We start from the raw sequence: 17,646 nt of genomic DNA, 5'->3' as shown, positions 1-17,646 counted from the left end.
CATTTGTTGTCAGTTTCAGTAAAAACTCAACAGGTGATCCCGCCTGTCACTTTATTTAACAGCGCAGTTATTTCTGCCCCTGATCACACATTCACTCACACATTTGCTGCATACTGTTTACAAATGAGATTTTAACGTAGGCACAGGATCATGTTAAAGCTGCTGGGCCAACATTTATGGAAACAGATGTCAGATGAAAGATGGAGAGCTATAAATTTAAATGACTGCTTTAAATTGAATGAAGCTATTATTTAACTGAATGAAATTTAAGATGCTGCATTTGATTTCCTGAGCGGTCACTACAAAGCAGCTGCGACAAGTAGACTGATTCTTCGTGTATCACAGTGGCATGTTCACATCTCCCCCAAAAAAAAGTAAAGCTATTAACTTCATAAAACATGCCCAGCCTTACTGTAAATCTTGAATAATTTCTAGTAGCATGATGATGATGGTCGAAAGAAGCTATAAACTTGTTATGCTCTGTTACTCTCCATTTAAACTGTAATAACAAACTGTAAGGTCATCAGCTGGTGAAAAGAGTCTTCTGTGCAGCGCACCGCTTCCACCTAGGAATCAGTTTTCTGCTCTTTTACTCGGTGCCCAAATTGAAATGGGATTTTTGGCTGTGTCAGTGAGCAGTACACAGTAGTATATGGCTCACAATAATGATGTTGTTTGATTCTGTCTCGAGGAAATAGTGTGTGTGTGTGTGTGTGTCACCTGATTTGAGTGAGGAAAGTTTACTTTGATGTGGAAAATCTGATTTGAAAGATTTAATGAAAAATGGTTTAAGTAAATCATGATTACTGCTTATTCAGTTCACTTATTCACTTAAGCGTTTGTATTAGAAACAACATTGTGAATTACTAACTGATTATTTTAGCCTTGTAGAGTGAACGATTTTTCAGCGCGATTTACAAGCTTGAACTGAAACTTAAACGGTTTTTTAAAGGTTTGCCCTGTAACGGTGCTTCTCTGTATGTGTAGTCAACATTTGTAGTCACCAGGGAACTTGAACATATTTAATTTTGATATCTCCAGATGCGCACAAGACATCATGGTGCAGTCATAAAGAAACCCATTGATGACTGTGACTCAGAAAGTGGAGGAGAGGTGAAGGGAGGCCGCATTCAGTGAAATGTTTCTTTCCTCTTCTTACTCCTCACTAAGTACGATTTTTACCTCAGCTTGCCTAACACCTCTCTTTTGATACGGGCCTTTTTCCTCATTTCCCTCTTGCTATATGCCCTCTGTCCCTCCTTCTGCATTGTGCTCTCATGTTTACAAAGCCATTACAGGGTGTTATGCACAGGTCAGGCCATGACCACCAGGCAGCTGCTGAGCTGAGGTAAATGGCGAGGACAGCCTTCTGCGTCTCGTGTTCTCTGCTTTTTATCCGTTAGGCCCGTCTTGTGGAACATTAACAATGTTGCAACACAGAGCTTAAATAAAGGGCATTCATGTGTCTTCTGGTCCAGCAGCAGACAGGCATCCAACTGGACCAGAGAGAACATCTGCACCAGAATGCCAGTCATTAGTCAGTGTCACCGTTTTATTAATTTACTGTGGACTTTAAACAAACGCGCGGCAGTTTATCTCACATGGTTCTCATCTTCATTAATAATTGCTGTCATTCAGTTGAGTATTAAATATCATTCACAATTTATATTTCTACTTGAAAAGCAATCTAGAGTTCATCTGCAATATGTGATGCACTTTATAATTGCTCATCTTTACTTTTAGGTTTAGGACTTTGAGTTGGTTTGGATTCCCCTTTTGGAATCTGTGTTTCCCCCTTGTACAGACAGACTAAGCCAGTTGGCCTGCCACTCATCAGGAATATGCAGATCAATCTGCTAATTAGTTGCATAGAGTCATTAAGGCTGAGTTAGAACACATGGTTGGCACCCATGCAGGCATGTTAGCAAAACCTGGCCGCCAGGTCACTGGAGTCAACTGTAGCCCCAGAGCACATTCCCCAGCACACTTACATAGTGTATATATTAATGTCACAAGCAGATGTTCTTTTTTTAAATACACATTCTGTAATAGTAAAACTAGAGGAAACGTGTTATTACTAATTAAGTGACAAATGTGCTCTTAAAGTTAAAATAAAAATCATGTTAATATCTAATCCTTTTTTTTAACTCACTTTTGAGAATGGAAAACGTTGTGGTGATGGTGTTTTAAAGTTTGCCGAGCTGTTACACTTTTTCAGTTGTAGTTCTGACAGAATAAGCCACCAACACATGTTTGTTTCCCCCGGTGCTTGATTAGTCCATGATTTTGCTTAGGGCACAAGGGCTTGAATTATTTACCTACTCTTCCCATTTTAGTTGTAACAACAGGTGTTTTGCAATATCAGAAAAGGCTGAAATCTTAATGACTTTAATAGGCAACATAGCTCGTCAGCACCAATCAAAACACATATTTTTTAGAGGGTGGGGGGGGTTTAGGTTTTACTGCTCCACTATCCTCTCATTAACCTCCCCACTCCACCATCACCACCTTCCGTCGTACTCCTCATCTTCCTCTTCCCCAAGACTGCTGTGCATTTAGTCGCATTGCATATTTTACCCTGCCATCTGGTCAGCCCTGCCCGGCTCTACAGGGGGCCTCCTATCCTTTCATATTCATATTCCACTAGCATATTGTTCCCACTGCTTTTCTACAGCACGGCCCCAGCACTTCTCCATTTCTTTATTTATTTCTACAGAACAGGCTGGCAAGCAAACTGCACCCCCTCCTAATCGGCAGCTCTTCCAGTTGTCCTATCAAGTGTAACCTGGAGGCCCCTAGCAGAGCAATTAGAGCGGCCTCCCTGACCACCTCTTGTAATGAAGCCCAGCACATTCTGGAATCTATAGCCCCTTTAGTCTCCCCTAATGGGACATCATTATTGTCAAAGAAACAATGTAAATGGAAATGAACATACTCATTAGCCAGTCGCAGGGAGAAACCTTTGCTGCTCTCAGCTTGCAACTCCTGCTTCCAAACACACACAGACACACACACACACACACACACACACAAGACTGAACCTCCTCCCTTCAGCTTCTGTGGACTGCTGCTCGAGCTTGCTTTATTCCTCTGGCAGCGTGTTTGTTTTTGTGTGCATATGTGTGTACCAAGGAAGACAATGCTCATGTTTTACTCAAGGTGAGAGGGGAGTGAAGTGAACATAGATAATTCCATTATTGGCATTCACTCAGTGTTTCTACAGATGTTAATTGCTGCATGTGTTTGTGCCTGTCTGTGTAAGTGAAGTGTGTTCGAGCTCCCACCCCAGTGCTTCTTTGCTTCCCCCTTCCCAGGGTGCACCTGTGCAGCGGTCCAGGTCCCTGTCCCCAGCTGGCAGTGTGGGGTTTGGAAGTGAGAGGAGAAAAGAGGCAGAACAGAGGATTCAAGACCTCGAGGAGCTGCTGCAATTGAAGGTAATTGCTTGCTAATGTATACAAATAAATGTAATATCTTAATCTTTTCCATCCCTTTTATAACAGTTTATTTATCCCCAAGTTTATTGTTTGGTTTGCTCTTTCGTTCTTTAATTTTCTGCATCCCTCATCATTGTTTTCGCCTTTTCTGTTTTCGTCTTTTCTGTCTATCCCCACATGAGAGTGTCTCTTGAATAGAAGTGATATTGAGCTACCTAAAGGTATTGTTTGGTTTATAAAGCACATTTGCTGGTGTATTTTGGTGTCATTTGTTAGTGTGTAGTACCAGACAGGCCTGAAGGAGCTGCTTGTTGCTGTGGCCACAATCTTAGACTTGATTGCTGCTATCAGCTGCTGGGTTATACAGAGGTCTGCAAGAAAGTAACAGTGGTTTCCAAAGGGTTCAATTGCACTACCGCTGCCACTGCCTCCTCCATGACCTTCTCTTACGGTGTCTTTCACACATACATACATACATGTGCGCACACGCACACACACACACACACACAAACAGAGTGTGCGTAGGCAGTGAAGCAGCAGGAGCGAAGCCGCTCTGGTGAAAGCGGATGCAGCTGTTTTTTTTTTTTTTTTTTTTTTTTTTTTTTTAATCCTTAAACGAATCAGCTTTATTGGTCTTTTAACCTTCACGTGCTCTGTGGTGTTCTTCTCAAACTATTCTTCATCCTCATGTTGTTTGCCTCATGTCTCAGACTGACTGCAAGCAAAAAATAAAGTCAATTTTCACCCCTATGTTGCACTTTCCCCTAAATCTCACTGCCTTTTTTTTATTTAAATTCTTTCCATCTTTGCAGCTGACCAGCGAGTGAGTGATTATCCAAAGGTCATCGCTCTTTGAACACAATCCCAGGAACACATTAGGCACCATTTCCTTGTCAGATCTGAAGTGTCTGAATTACATCACTGGCAGACACCTAGACAGTAATGCTCAACATAGATTCAGACAACACGCATGACTGTCTTAGTTAATGGTGCCATTTACTTGTCTGCAGTTGAGGGGCATTTAGCAAAGGTATGCACAGAAAAACGTGACTACATTAATGAGGGCATTTGTTCAAGGCATGATTTAAGGGTTTTGTCCTTTGCTTAATTCTAGCAACAAGCAAAATGCCCTCTATCAGTTGCACTCGAGACCTTACCTTCAGCCTCTTACAGTACAGTACTTTGCTTCATTCAGTTCACTGTTGTGTAGCTATCCAGTCCTTTCCAATAGAATGCTTTTCAAATTGGGTACAGCAGCCATACCATTGACATGTTGACCTTAGCTGCAAACAGCAAACAAACAATTCTCTTAATAACGGCCTCCTTTTTTTTCCTACTTCACACTTTGAAGTAAAAAGTAGCTGTTGCTGTGTAATTATTTTTCAGCTTGAGAACATCCACACATGTGTATGCTGGCTGAGTGGGGGGGCGTATTGATCGGCTGGCAAGGGTCTGTGGCCTGATGACCAGAGCTGGGCTGCCCAGGGGGAAGCTCTATAAGGAGCCTGGGAAGCCATGATGTGGCTAATGCCCTGCCACTTGCACCATCCCACCCCCCACCCCCACTCCTCCATCAGTCAGCCACAACTCCTCTGTGTCCTCCCTCAGCCTCTAGTTCCACCAGTTAACACTGCTCTGGTCTGGCCCCTTTCATTAAAGCCCTGTTTTTGAGAGGTCGGGGGCTGCTCGAAAGGGCTGAGGATGTCTTGCAGATGTCCTCAGTGAATAATCCGCACAAGGGAAAATCCATACTTGTCACATCGGTAGTGTGGATGTGCACTGCGCGTGTGCGCACACCCATTGTGTGTCCAGCGCATGTTTGTGTGCTCTCTCTGTTCTCTTTGTCCTTGTTAATAATAACAGGGCCGAGGGCTCGCATTTCCCTCTCTGCAGGGTAGCCGTGTCATATCAGCAGTAAACAAGCTCCTTCCCTTCAGAAAGCGCTCGACAACTCTCCCCAGCCTTGGCCACTCAAGCAGAAACCTGTCCTGCACCCTTCCTTTCACTTTTCCTTTTGCTTCGCTCTCTCTCTTTCCTCCCTTTCTAATTTCTCTGTTTTCTGTCTTTCTCTTCCCTCTACTTCCATGAGCTCACTTTCTCTCTTTCCTTACTCTCTTTCCACCTCTGTTTGTCCTGCCTGTTGAAAGTATTTTCTCCATCGCCCTCCCTGTTAAGGTCAATGTGATGAGGGAGGAGGGATGCCCCTGACAAGAAAAATCTATATGTTGTCTTCTCTTAACTCCTTCTTTAAAGCAGGAGTCCAATCTTGCTGTGTTTTAATAGCTGTCAACAACAGAGTCAGCAACAAACCCACCACTACAACCCCATATCACAGCACATGGTGGTCATCAGTTGGTAACTCCAGTGAGTGAGTTACAGTGCGTGTGTGGGTGTGTAGGCCTGTTTTGTGTACTGTGGCACCATTGACTTGTCATGTAAATGCCTCGTTTTAATGATGTCTCAGCTGACCAGTAAGAGTGGACGCGTTTGTCTGGGAGAAAGGAGGAAAGTGAAATGAATCTGGATCTGCTGCTTTCTGTTAGGCTGAGAGGTTTCAGCTGCGAACTAGTTTAAATACGCCAGTTTCTTATATTTCATGACATACTGCTGTATCTGCAACTGAAGCAGACTCCCTTCTTCAGTTAACTTTCATCTGAGTTCCCCAACTCATGAAGGAATTTTGTTTTTTTTGGGTTTTTTTTACAGATGGACGAGAATGAAGAGCTGAGGAGAGCTCATGATAAACGTCGTGAACGCCTGCGTTTGATTCAGACCAATTACAAGGTGGTCAGAGATCAGCTGAAAGAGCTGGAGAAATCAAATGGCTTGTGAGTACACACGTTACAGTTTGCATCAGTAAATTGGGATTATAAGTGAATAGTGATTGATGACAATATATGGAACCTGCATTTCCATAAAATAAAGCCTGTGTGCATACACAAAGCAACTTGGATAACCTCCAGTTTCCCTAAGCAGTGGTGAGTAAGACACACTTCAAAGCACATAACTCACCATTTCTTATGTTAAAAGCCCTGTGAAACACTACAACCCCCTGAAACCACTCACAAATAGTCTTAGGGCCCCATTGCTCTCCACATGTTGTCTGACAAGACCTGAGTGCCGGATTTGAGAGAGTGAGAGAAATTCCTCTTTTTGCCTTTGAAAAGCTCAGAGGTTTTAAGCCCAGTCAATTTGGCCCGTTTTGTGCCAAGTGTATGTGCTCTTCGTCTCTTCTCCCTCAGCGTTCATTAAGATGTGAGAGCCAGAGGCTGGAGGTGTCTAGTCCTGGGGGTGCAAGGTGTTTGAGAAGGCCTGTGGAGGAAGGCTGGAAAAGGGAGGAGGGATGAGGGCCATTTCCTGTTTCGAGTTGTTATCTTCTCCAGAAACCACGGGATTTTTTACTCAAAGTGGAAAATGTGCTGAAAAATGTCATTAGCATAACGGTCTCGTTCTTTGTGTTGTCTCCCCTCGTCTTTTCCCACTTTGCTGTCTGTTTCGTTTCTCCACCAGCGTCATTGAGACCATTCAAAGAGTAGCTAAAGGTGCATATATATATGGTGGCCGTGCGGGAGCAAGGTGTTGACCCCGTCAGCTGTTTTCTCTCTGGGTTAATTAAAGACAACAGCAGTGCAATGTGAGCCCGTGTGAAAGTGGAGTGAGTGAGAGAGCATGTTCAGCCCTAGGCTCGACTCGGCTCATGTTAGCTCAGCGCGGCTCAACAGCATGTGTCTGAGAGGGTAGGAACAAAGACGGCCATGTAGAGAGAGCTTCAGCAACGTTTTGTGATGCTGTTATAAATTTTAGCAGGTTATCAATGAAATGTTCTGCATGATAACATTGAATTTGTTAAAGAAAAGCATGTATGTTCCTGCAATAAGAAAACCAGGGCTTTAGTTATCAGTATAGAAAGCCTGATGCTAGATTTTGGTGTATCAGTGTCAGTGGATCTGTGTTTCATGAGTGATTTGACATGAAATTGATGCAATAGGCAGCTTTGCCCTTTTCAGTCAGTGTCTTCCTTGGCACCCACCAGTCACTCAATGTTATGATCTTGGCATTCATTTGGCATTAAGCCACATCCTTAAATAGCTGTTAAACCCACTAGGGTAATGCCCGCCTGAATGAGAGACAATAGAAGATGACTTAAATACTCCCATTAGTGCTAGGAAATCAGGGGCCTAACAAGTCAGCGGGGATAGGCGTTGACTCTCATTGCATTTCGAGCTTGTTAGGGATTTCCCAACAGCTTCCATGCTGTGTTGTTGCCTTTTTGGAAAGATGCGGGGGGTCGGCTTTGTTCCCCTTTTGTCTTCATGGCCAAACAATAAAGCTGTAAGTGCGTCCCTCCTTACCTGTGACACAAATACCTGTACAAATGTATGTACTTACACAGAGCGTGTCATTTACGTTGAGGAATATTTGGACAGTGTCACAGTTTTTCATTGTCTTTGGTTCGTACACCACCGCAGGAAATTGGAAATGATTTTTGGCAGAAGTTCAGCTTCAGCTTATGGGGTTGAACCAACTTTCAGTTTACAGGTGATGTGCTATGGTTCGTTTTGTGATCCATTCCAAGACTTTATCATCCTCATAGTGGTTGATGCTAGTTTCAACATTCCTGTTTTAGTGGTCTGGCTTGTTTCTTTGGTCTAATCCTATGCCAGCATTTTTATCGTTGAGGCCGACGTGTTTTTTACCTTGTGGTGAACTCTTTGTATTTGTTCTTGTGAGGTCTTCTTTTAATATAAAATTTTTATATGCAGGAAGAGTTTGTGAGTCCATTGGAATTAGTAGAATGTCTCCATTCTTACCCAGAGAATGTGGTCAGATTTTCATCTAAATACAAATTGTATTCAACAGTTTTACCTTATATCAGCCTTCAGCATTCATCAGCAATTTATTGATTAGACAGTTGGTTGTTCTGTGATCAGCTGCCGAAATATGTCAGCAGTGTGTGTGTTAACCAGTCCTGCCCAGAATAGAACTACCAACTACTCGCATATCAGAAGAACGGTCCATCGGCTCATCAGTATGCAGGCAGTGTGCAGTTGGCCAGTCCCTGTGAAATCACCCTGCCATTCACTATTACCGCACCACCATATTTTCCCAAAATGGTGTGAAGAAGAGAGAAAAAAAACCAACTTCTTATTTATATTAGAGAAGGGAAAAAGTTTTTTAATCAGACTGGGGATGATGGGGGTGAGCAAATAAAATTAAAGGTTATTAAAGCATCCGTACTCTGATCAAAGTTGCGCCCATAAACAGATTCCCCCTGATTCAGAGCAATTAGCCGCAGCAGCGTGGAAAAGTTCTCTCTGTTTCCTCCTGCTTAATAATGGAAACAAGGATACCATAAGGGAGGATACACTGAGGCCTGAAGAAGATGGCTCTCTCATGGCTCCATGTTCAACAGCTTTTAGGCCCACTGTAAACAAATTAAAATGTATAAAGCTTTACCATGACTTAATAAAGCTTTATGCACCATTCTTAAGTAATGCAGACGATACACTGCAAAGCAAAAATTACACAGAGAATTAAAACAGCTGTGGGTAAAAGCTCTTGTACTTACACCAGACACTTTTAATATAGGTTTGGCTTCATTCATTGTGTACTTTGAGAGAAATGTCAGTCTCTGTGCCTATAGAGTACAGTAAGATTATCTGTTGCTTTATACTCTGGGAAGCCAACACACTACACACATAGCATGCATGTACAGTCACACAAATGCACTACAAAGAAGTTAAAGGGCTTCAAATTGCTCACAGGGGCATTAGCGATATTAAATGAAAACATTTGCCATTCCTCAGTAGCTGCTAACTCCTAGGCACCAGGGTTTAACTAGTATTAGCGTAGCGCTGCGGCATCTAGATAGCCAATAATGACCACGGGAAAAGGACCCCTCCGCAACAGCGACCCTCACAATCCATTTCCACACCTCTACCACATTGATTGAGTGAAAATGAGAAGTTGGTGTGTCTGTGTGCGTGACAAAAACGGTATTCTCTTCTCATCTGCTTCTTTTGCAATCTGCGGATTTCTCACTAAAACCTGTTTTAGTTTGCAAATGAAAGGCTAATTGGAATTGAATGTGTTGGGCTCTGGCTGATTGATGAATTGGATGTGTGCAGGGATGCAGTTGGGGGCAGTAGAGATGGTGTGTGTGTGTGTGTGTGTGTGTGTGTGTTTGTCAGTGTGTCTGTGTGTGATTTGAAATGGGAAGTTCAATGGAGGTGGCAGCCAGTGAGCACAAAGTGTCATTAAGTATTCATAAGTGAGGTGTAGACATTTGAATGACCTCGTTTGCAAGTGTGTTTTTGCCATTATTTACATTTGCATGTCACACAGGGAATGCTCCACTGCCCTGCCACACGGGCAGTGCCCTGGGCTTTAACAAACATGCATACGTCGGTACATGATTTGCTACTGAAATGTCAAAGTCAAGGCTGCTCATTTGAATACTGCTAAAGATGGCTGAATAACAAAAACAGAGCAACACTAAGGGGCCTTGTTACCCAGAGTGAATTGGCCAGAGGCAGCAAGGTAATGTACAGTATCAACGATTTTCCCTTGTTAGTAGGTTTTCTTTCCGTGTGTCCATATTTGTGCCAAATGAGCCTATTGTTCAATTTATATGTTTGCATTTGCCTGCCTCCAAATCTGCATATTGGTCTTCTTATATTGTGTGTGTGTGTGTGTGTGTGTGTGTGTGTAGGCCAGGTGGAAGGATACAGCGTCCCGCGTCATGGCAGCTACGGCAAGAGGACAGTGATGCTGTATGGAATGAGCTGGCCTACTTGAAAAACCTCACCAGAAAACTTTCCGTTGAAAAGTGAGTCACCTGCAGTAAAAATTCCCTGCCTGAAAAATGGATAGTACTACTACTGGATGTTCAGTCCACAAACATTAGTTTAAAACTCTTTTTCTCTCTTACAAGTATACACAGGCTGACGTGCATTCCCACTGTACGTCTTGTTTGTCGTTATTCATATTAACGTCTTTCCCGTCTTCACGGCATCCGTCTAACCCTCCACATCGTTACCATTTAGCAAAGGCAAAAGCAAGATCATTAGACTCTGCTCATTTGTAAAATTCTCTACTCAAAAGTGTAGACGTACTGTAGATTTGCAGGATGTAAAAAGTTACATTATCCGAATCCCTGGCTGTGTCTTCATGAAACAGTAGCATTTGTATAACTGTTTTTACAGTGACTAAGTGCCCACGAGATACTAGACAAACTTCTAGTCTTCAGGTTGTGGAAGTCTTGTTGGCTCAAATATGCACCTAGAGATTAGCGACAGTTCTGACAATCTCAGCTTGGCTTTACTGCAAGAGATGCTTTTTCATTTAATTTATTTCTTTGTTACTTTTTCTCTTTGCTCCTGCTTTTGTCTTTAGTCTGTCTCTGGATGTAGTGTAGCCATTGTCTTGTTTGATCTAGAGAAGCCCCTGTAACCGTACCACTAACACTGACCCTCTGCGGTGCTACACAAAGCTTGGCCTAAAGCCACGGTCTACCTCTCTCTCGTCTTCCCTAGCCTTCACCTCTTCTCACCTCTTCCCTTCTCTATCTTGTGCCTCTGTAACCTCCCCTTACCCTCTTCCTACTTGTCTTCCCAGTTGCCTCCCTCCGGCCTTCTCTGATGCTGCAGTAGGCTGAGGCCAGAATTCTAGTACTTCCCCACCACCACCCCCTTCATTGCTTTCCCCTCTGCTCACCCCCCTGCCCTGTCCTCCTAATCCCAGCTGAGCTCATTATGATATAGCCCGGCTGGCTCTCTCCAAGCCTGAGCTGTCCGAGCTAATTACAGGCTAGCAGCCCTAGTGCCGCTGATGCTGCCTGTTAAGGGATGTCCGTCTGCCTGCCTGCCTGGTCACAACTAGAACTTTGCAGAGCCGAGCACTGTATAGTACAGAGGTGGGGCGTGTGGAAGTGAACAGACCGCAGTGAACATGCAGGTTCCTTGGAACTGACCTGCGAGGAAAACCACAAGGGATGGAGAGCTGCTGGCCTCTTTCCTAGCTGTGTAACTGTCTTGTCCTTAGGGGTCGGTGTCGATCCCCTTCATGTGCCCCTAACCAACTCCACCTCATTTCCTCCATTCCCAGCCCTCAGACGTGACCTTACCATGGTGGCTGTTGGAAAGTAAACTTGGCTGAAATCTCTTAACTTGCACTTCAGAAAAAACTCTCAGTTCCAGGCTGCGCATCTTCACACACGTACAGCTCAGCGGGTTACCCGTGTCTTCCCATCTTTATTCTACTGCTCACTTTCTACCTGTTGTGAGAATTAGCAGGAGTGAAAAGATTGTCAAGCTTAACCAAACAGCTTTACCTCTCTGCAACTCACAATGCAAATTTCAGTTGAATGAGTCCATTCTAGTGCAACAAATCAAAGAGGTCCTGTTACCCTAAAGTAGCTCCCAGGAAACACTTGGGGCAAGGAGTGAAAAATTGTTGTTCCACCGACTGTAGTACTGTAATTAATGTGTTTATAATAGTTCTGCCAGGTAAGTGTTAGCAATGATCCATTAATGTCTAATCATCTCATAACAACTAAAAATTTAGGGCCAAATAAAGGCCTCTTATTAAGTTTTAAGTGCCTAGTGACTGACTTTAGAGGAGAGTCTCTGTATAAACTCCATTTGTCTCTCATTTGCTTTCCTCATTGTCATATCATTCACAGATGCCTTCTTTCACCTTCTCCAAAAACAGCACTTGTAAAGCACTGTCTTGAGGCCCAAATGACCATTTCCCACAATGAATATTGCTCAGATAACTTATGCACAGTGGGTCCCCAAAGTACTAAGAGAGGGTTATCAAAACCAGCCCCCTGTAATCTAAGCACTTGAATAGCAGGTTGAGGAGGAAGGTGAAATGGGTCCGTTTTGTTTTGTTAGCTGATTTATAAGCTCCCTGTGGTTTAATTTAAGGATGCATTAACCAGCAAATTACTTACTATTTGACAACTTTTTACTTGAAAATTATAGCAAACACCTATCTACTAACAGGTCAAATTTCTTATGTAACATTATTAAAGGTCTTTTTGGGTAGCACACACTACTGATACTCATTTTTGTTGCGTTTTGAAATGTTTTTGAATGAGTCTTTATTTTTTTAGGCTGGAGTTTATATGAATATTGGCCAGATATGTAAACTTGTTAGACATAGTCCATACATGCACACCGCAGCACTCCATCCATATAGCTATTGAACCATTAATGGGAAAACTACATTGATACAGAGTTACTCAGAGACAGCATATCAAATGCTGAAATAAAATACTTTTTGCAAGTCTCCACATTAAAAGGTGGTGTGCCGGATTTGGTGACCCTGCGTTTTGTGTGGCACAAAAGAAAAACGTGCATTTCCTATTTCCCCACATATGATTACATTTAGAGAGACATGTATAAAGTGTAAATCACTTAATGTGGGGCTGAGCTTAGATCATAGGCATATGGTGGAAAAAAAAGAAGACAGAAAACTTATCCCTGGGGGAAATTGAAATGTGGTGGCCCATTTTTCTAATTGTAATTTTATAAAGGGCATTTTCTCTTTAGTGATGCGATATGCCATGTCATATTTGGCGCAGCTCAACTTGTGCGCTCCCTTACAGCTGGCAGCGTTGCCAGCACTGGGAAGACACAGTGCATCTCAAGCTCCTCTTTATTTTATCTTCCCTAATCACTTATGTCAAAATATGAACAGATTTTCCCTTTTTGTTTCTTTTACTGAAACTCCCCTCTCAGTATTAGGCTGTAGTCTGAGCTCTGCTCATTTATGGTTATGTTGCATTTCATCACAACCCATCTATCCAACTGTACCAGTAGCCTTCTAATATTAGCAGCTAGCATTGTGCCTTTGCAGGTGCTGCTTCAACAGGTCACCAGTGTCACATAGGAAATTTTTCTGTACCTGCATCTAGGGGTGGGCAGTATGGCCAATTATATCAGGATTTAAAGTGTGAATCTATTGTACTGTAAATCTATTTTTAGGAAAGTACTGGTTTTTGACTAAAACTAGTAACAATGAGGTTCGCTTGCATAGCTTTGAGACTGTGTCATGAAATTTGTTGTGAGAAATCTAAAGATGAGCAGCCAAGTGAAGGATTAAATATCCAAAAACTTTAACAGCCTTGTCCAGGCATTGGTGGAAATGTCAGTAAGACTTTAATTTCTCAGTGGCTAACTAAGAATTTTATTTTATTTATTTTTTTTTTTATGGATTGGAAGTGAAAGAACCAGTATTAATGTTTCCATGAGGTTCATGTTAACCCATGCTTCGAACTGTTCATCATAAGGGACCATTTTCATGGCTTTCAGTGTTTAATACAAACTCTTTTGTGTAATAATGTAATCATAACCAGATGACGTCCAGTATAAAGAGCCATCTAAGCCTCCAACATTTAAACCTGTTTAGAATATCTCATCTTTCTTCATGCTTTTTAAACAAAAATAACATAATAAGACAAAAGAAAATAAGACAAATAAACTAACTGACACCAAGGACTATTTCCTTCTGGTGGTGGTACATGGCTGGAAAGCAACTGTGGGCAGGGTGTGCTAGAAAATTCGCTTTGGGATCATTTTATCTGCCTCATTATGCATCTGTCTGCGGCACTCCATGTCCGTGCTTGTTAATTGTTGTTAAAGGTCTGTTGGTAAAAAGAGGCAGGAATTATTTAGGCTCCATAAACAGAATAAACACATGCGGTGCACCCTCAGACTTAAGATGCTATACTCAGACGACATCAAAGCATAAATTAGCTAGCGATTACTGGGGAAAAAGCCTTTGAGATCATTTGCAGTGCTCCTCTGTAGAGAGTGACCATTATGGACGTGAACCTCCCCAATAAGCGACGTTGACTCTAATTAAGTTTAATAAAGTTTACCCTCATATTCCTCTGTTTCTTTTCGTTTCATCTTGATTTGCTAAGAGGTATTAGAAGTAATGAGTCTTTTGCCTCCCGGACCAGGGCTTAGTTGGAGGAGGGACACATTTGTTCACACAAACAGACACACAAACAGAATGTTATATGCATTTTCCTAAATCAGACAACTAAGGTTTTTCCCTCATTAATTATTTGGTGAGTCAGTTACTGTGTTTTTCTTTTTTTTTTTTAAAGCCATCTTTACACTTAGCTAGTAATTATGTTGCTGACTTTAGTGTCCCATCTTATCCGATCTTATCAAGAGACAAAATCAGATCACAAAGTATAGACTCACAAACACTATTCATACATACAATAGAGAATATTGTGTGTCTGTGTCCTCTCATTAAAATTGGTGTCGATGGACAAAATGGTATTTACTTGAGCAAAAGTCCTTCTCATTCCATATTTAAAAAAAATACACCATTTTGATATTGTTTGATTTCATTTTAGGATACCTTGCGGCATCAACAAGCCTCTTAAACCACGTATACAGCGGACATCCTAGGTTGTGGTTGTAACACAAATCCCCATTTACCTCTGATATGATTGGCCTGTGGCAGGAGTACCAAACTCTTCGAGATTCGCTGTAGCTGCTGCCGCTGCATTGCCCACAGCTAAAGTAGATCACAGAGGAACGTGAACTCCACCAGTCACCGTTTCTGCTGACAGCAGTGGCTTATCCACTGAAACTCCCCTCCATGAACAAACAGCCTTCTAGTCTGAGTTTAACCATGGGGGAATCTCCCCACACACCCCAAAAAACAAGATTCTTTCCCCAGTGATGAACATGCCAGTGGTGTTTTCACTTTCTCACCCTGTTCCCCTGCTCGGTGCCGAGCGAGAAACCAAGGCTGGCATGCGAAATCACAATGGCTGCGGATGATGTTGTGTTGTACACCCTTGTGGATGAATGCTGGCAGTTTGTGCTCTAAGCTGTGTTCAGTGCAGCACATGTAGAGATGAGATCAAATGACATGGAGTAGATAGCTCATGGCTGAAGCACCAGCACAGCGTGAGCGCGAAAATGTTTTTTAAAACAGGTCCAAAAGAGCGGCGTGAGACACAGACTCGCATTGTAGACCGCATCATTAGCAAACATAACACCTGTCTGTTGCCTTTAGTTTAGTTTCTACCGAGAAACTTCTTTTGCTTTTATGCCTGCTGAGTGTTTTTTTTTTTTTTTAACCTTAGGTGAAGCGGCAAGTTGAGAGGGAATTGAAAATTGTCAGGTTAGCTTCATTTGATTTATCATCCTGATTTAAAAAAAAAAAAAAAAAAAAAGACTCAAAGTACTCTGTAGGAGGTACAGCTTTAGAGAGCATTTTCTCCTTAGTAATATGTAACGTATGACAAGAAAACATGGCTTCACTTCATATAAATTGCACGCTACTAGAGGCTGTGCAACACAAGGAAAAGATAGCAAAATAATTTGTTTCAGGCGGAGGCTGGTATGTGATGCAGTTCTAAAACAGCTCCTTAAGGGTGGAGTTTTAGCTTGTGCCACAACTATATGATGTTGCCTCAACATTCTCAAGGTTGCTCTTTTTTTAAATTACCATATCAGATTACTCACTGAAGGAGTTGGAGAAGGTTCTGTAACACCAAACACCTTCAGCTTCAGTGGAAACAGCTTTTATCACCTCAACTGAAATCATAGTTTTGATATTTTTTTTTCCCCCCTAAGGAAAGGGAGAGGCTGTACAAACTGAGAAAATGTAGTTCTACATACAAAACCTGTAACATTGTGACTCCGCTAATTTAATATTTAACTCTAAATCTAAAACAAGTGTAACAAATGAAATAGCAGTCAGTTCGAACAGTGACCTTACCAAATGTGTATTATTGCTGTTGTAGGATCTCTTGCTCTGTTAATTTCCCATCTCTTACAGATACTAGCAGAGTCTGCCACAACTGTTACTGAATTCAGGTTTCAGTCTTCCATCTACAGGATGTTATGCTGTGAAATTGAAGTCCCCTGGCCAATGAACTCAATTTGAAATCCAATCTCTTCTTCATCTGAGAAACTATGCTTATCCTTCAACAGAACTGAAAGTTTTACATATGAGCTTTGGTTGAGCATCAATACCATCAGCATCCACAGAAACGTGAGATGGAACAGGCTCCTTTCGCATACTGCATATTTCAGCTCATTTGTCCCATTAACAGCCTGGACACATAAGGCAGTGCCTCTGCTTCATCGACTGGAGTTCATTTATGGAGGAAAATCTATAGAAGAGCGACACATATCCATCTGCTTCCTCACTCCCTTTGGGAGAGTCGTTTGTGTACTTATTTAGGCTGTGGTCAGCTATTAGACTAGGCCTCTGCTGGACCGTGTGGACTAAAATGCTAATTACCTCCCATCCCTTTGCTATGCCGATAAGTTCTCCCACGTAATTTTCTTGGCGTATGTCTGGAAAAATCTCTTGGTTGGTGTAAGGAAATTAAATTGGTTGAAACAGGTGTCTAGTTTGTGTTAACTGGCATTATGCTCATCATAATTCACCGTTACCACAAATGGCCTTTTACCGCTCAAATGCTTCATAATGGAACAAGCCTGTTCAGCTTACCACAAGCCTTAAGAATCAGCCAGAAGGAAGACCTGCCTTTGTAATGAGGTTAACTGAGGGAAGAATGCCACTATAGTAGGAGCTTGTTTCTAGTGTTTCTCTTTGACTCTGTGGAGCAGAGGGGAGGGAAATTAGGTGTGTGTTTCAGGTGTGGTTGTCTCAGTGGGCTTGTGTGTATCCTCAGTAGACTTCAGTTGGGGTCCTAATAATAACTTGAAAGTGCAAAGTCTAGAGCATGGCTCCACATAATTAGCCTTTAGCAGGAATCAAGCTAATTGCAGAGAGGTAATTGGGCACACTTTACAGTCTGTTTGTCTGCTATGATACACACACACACGCACACACAAAGTTACACACTGTACTTTCCCACCTTGGTGTTTCATGTTGCTTGTCACTTTGATTTCCAGATGAATTAAAAAGCATTTTAATTAGTTGATTTCTTCACCATGTCATCTCTTTTTTTTTTCTCTTTTTTTTGTGTGTGTGTGTGTGTGGGGGGGGGGGGGGGGGGGGGGGGGGGGTGGCAGAAGCCAGTGCATAAGATTCAAGTTAAAAAGTCCATTAAAAGTTTCTGCATTTAATGGCTTCCTCAGTGGAATTTAGACTCAAATTTAAAAGATTCTCATCACACAGCGCTTCTGTTGATTGTGTGTTCACATTTCTTTGTTATTCCGTTCATATTTCACTGTGCTACAGCCAGAAAGCTTTGGAA

At 42.2% G+C, this 17,646-nt stretch overlaps 1 protein-coding gene across 1 annotated transcript in view; it reads left to right on the top strand.

Annotated features, from left to right (window-relative positions):
- cntln (centlein, centrosomal protein) overlaps positions 1 to 17,646 on the top strand; it is an 87,166-nt gene that overhangs the window by 24,181 nt on the left and 45,339 nt on the right. The window contains 3 exon segments of the mRNA XM_030735182.1: positions 3,315 to 3,434; positions 6,141 to 6,262; positions 10,147 to 10,263. Of these exon segments, the coding sequence (XP_030591042.1) occupies positions 3,315 to 3,434; positions 6,141 to 6,262; positions 10,147 to 10,263 (359 nt within the window).

This window comes from Archocentrus centrarchus, chromosome 1 (assembly GCF_007364275.1).
Source record: "Archocentrus centrarchus isolate MPI-CPG fArcCen1 chromosome 1, fArcCen1, whole genome shotgun sequence".
NCBI classification, from domain to species: Eukaryota; Metazoa; Chordata; class Actinopteri; order Cichliformes; family Cichlidae; genus Archocentrus; species Archocentrus centrarchus.
Note: the sequence above shows the minus strand (reverse complement) of the source record. Positions and strands in the feature narration are given on the sequence as shown.